The sequence below is a fragment of the Penaeus chinensis genome, chromosome 21 (genome assembly GCF_019202785.1).
Source record: "Penaeus chinensis breed Huanghai No. 1 chromosome 21, ASM1920278v2, whole genome shotgun sequence".
Lineage (NCBI taxonomy): Eukaryota > Metazoa > Arthropoda > Malacostraca > Decapoda > Penaeidae > Penaeus > Penaeus chinensis.
The window spans coordinates 28,106,747-28,109,246 of NC_061839.1; the positions used below are offsets into that span (position 1 = coordinate 28,106,747).

Genomic DNA, 2,500 nt, shown 5'->3' on the forward strand with positions numbered 1-2,500 from the left:
AAGGAAGGGAAAACACAGTTAGGAGACAAATCTAGATGAACTTTAACCCTTCCCTGGCGGCTGGCGTCTTAATATAGAAGAGGATTGAGTCCTCATCCAGCCAGGGAGTGAATGAGCCGATAAGGAAGGGATCCCTTGTGCAACCGATTGGACGCCGCTTGGGAAACGGCATGCAGGACCTACTGCGCCGCCACCGCACTCGCATGCCATCAGATGAGTGCAGAGGGAAGGTGAGCAGTTGACTTGAAGGCCTTCAGAGCCCCGTGCCCTGAGGGAGAGTGGGAACGATCTTGCGAAGTGAAGTTCGAGGACTTCTTGCAGCACCGCCCTCCTCTACGGAGTGAGGGATGTGTGCCTCTTTATTTCGTTACGAATTATGTTTCTGCCATTGTTATTACTGTACCATTTTCAACGAAGAAACACTGAAAAAAACATTTACCTTAAAATATCGATAAGATTGATCGGGTCAAAAAAGAGGCGGACCTAATGACATAATTACGTTTCGTCAATGAGAGTGCACTCTCACGTATCAGGTATTGCGGAATCATTAATTATTTGTTTAATTTACTAGATATTGTTATAATTACCATAAGTAAAACCAAACTTTTTATTTATGGTAAAAGGGTTCCTTACCATTAACAGCCATCGGACTACATCAGCGGTCTAATGGAAGTGGAGCTACTTGGTTATATGTTCCTTGGCAGTGGATAAGACCACGGCCCTGATGGACTGTCAACAGCCTCCGAGCTAGTTCAGTGGTAAGGTGTCGGCCTCTCACCCGAGGGGTCGGCGGTTCGCGCCCCTCCAAACCGCGAGAAGTTGTAATTGGCGCCTGGAGGTTACTGCTGTGGCTAGACACCACGGCGGGTAAGGACTAAGCTCAGCCGAGCCAGCACTAGCTGACATACACTAGCGAATCGGCATTGGTCGACACAAGTCGGGCTCCCCTCATGGGCATAGCCGAGGCTCAGCTTCGCATATCGGACTTACTCTTGAACTGTCAAAGACTGGTAACCAGTCCTTGATACTGACGCATCACTGGTAAGGTTCAGGTTGGGAGGATCGAACAAACCCTCAATGAAAAAAGCCATCGGAAGGCGCAGGAAAGCCATTTAAAGGTTGCGGTCGGAGGACGTGAATACAGATCGGGTCTGCTTCTGCTGCGTGGCTGAGGAAGCCTTGGAGGCCCCAGCTGCCGAAGGAGAATCGAGGAATCGGAGAAAGTCCCCCAGAATTTCCCGACGCTGTTTCATATTGTCTTAGGGAAGCTGAACCACAGGACGTCGACTCACCCTCCTACATTGTTAGACTCTCCAACGGGGGATCTGAACGTCCAGGCTTATCAGGAGGGATGCTGTAGGCTGTTGAAAAACCCTGAAGTGAGGGAAGATCTGTGTGTGTGTGTGTGTGTGTGTGTGTGTGTGTGTGTGTGTGTGTGTGTGTGTGTGTGTGTGTGTGTGTGTGTGTGTGTGTGTGTGTGTGTGTGCATATATGTGTAATAATTAAATAGATAAATATACATATATATGTATATATATATATATATATATATATATATATATATATATGTGTATGTATTAATGAACTCTATATATAATGTTTTGTGTATTAGCATGTAAATATACATACATTATTGTACATAATTTACTTAAATGTTTAATACCAATATTTTTAAGATGAGATTGACAAACATCTATGTTTTTATTCATTAGTTTTGAGGATAGGCAGATTGCATACGGAATCACAGAGTTTTTGGCTCTACTTCTCCTGGGTCTGGCACTGTCACGAGTTGGAGTAAAATGGGTACTGGTTTCCCTGATGTCTTCTCTGTCTGTGGCCCTCCTGCTGACTCGCCTGTTGAAGGCTGGTAAGTTCACTGTTTTTGTGTTGTTTTCTTATGAAGAGTAGCATTTACTTATTTATTGCTGGTGAAAAGGAGAAAAGTTTGTGAAATCTGATTATGTCTAAGTTGTGGAATAACTCTTATGTTATCTTCATAATATTTTGATGGAATGAGTGAACTGTAGTAAGAATACATATTTAGAAATGTTATTAAAATGCAAAAGTTTGAACTTTAGCATGGAATATTTGTGACTGAATTATGTAAAACAAGTAACTTGAAAATTTGCTGCAAATATCTTTTAGTTCCTTTAGAAATTTATACTTAAAAATGTTAATAGTCAAATGAACATGTAATAAAGGTATTTTATATCCCAAGCAGTGTATGAGAGTACATATAAGTAAAATACCAGAATGAAAAGTACACTCTATGGCATTATTATATTTTGCAATAGCTATATGAAGCAAGTAAATGAACCAGTGAAATTACAATTTTTTTAATATTACAGTTGATGTGGAAAGTTGTGGTGGCTATGTTTTTTTCTCTTGCCTTGGCTATGCCTCCCTTGTCCTTGCTCTTGTTTGGTTGGGCGTTGGCATCATCCGTCTAACACCCACTCACTCGAGGGGAGCAGTACTTGGAATGACGTTCTCTTTGGCT

At 42.2% G+C, this 2,500-nt stretch overlaps 1 protein-coding gene across 2 annotated transcripts in view; it reads left to right on the plus strand.

Moving 5' to 3' along the window:
* The first annotated feature begins 6 nt into the window (after positions 1–6).
* LOC125036485 (solute carrier family 22 member 19-like) overlaps positions 7–2,500 on the plus strand; it is a 3,944-nt gene continuing 1,450 nt past the window's right edge. Inside the window, exons 1-3 of one of the 2 annotated variants that reach the window (XM_047629103.1) lie at positions 7–230; positions 1,713–1,867; positions 2,349–2,500. The exon at positions 2,349–2,500 is cut by the window's right edge and continues 45 nt beyond it. In XM_047629103.1, coding sequence (XP_047485059.1) covers positions 214–230; positions 1,713–1,867; positions 2,349–2,500 — 324 coding nt within the window. In that variant the 5' untranslated portion in view covers positions 7–213. Of the gene's footprint in view, positions 1,380–1,712; positions 1,868–2,348 lie in introns of both variants that reach the window. The other variant, XM_047629105.1, reaches the window with a different exon arrangement.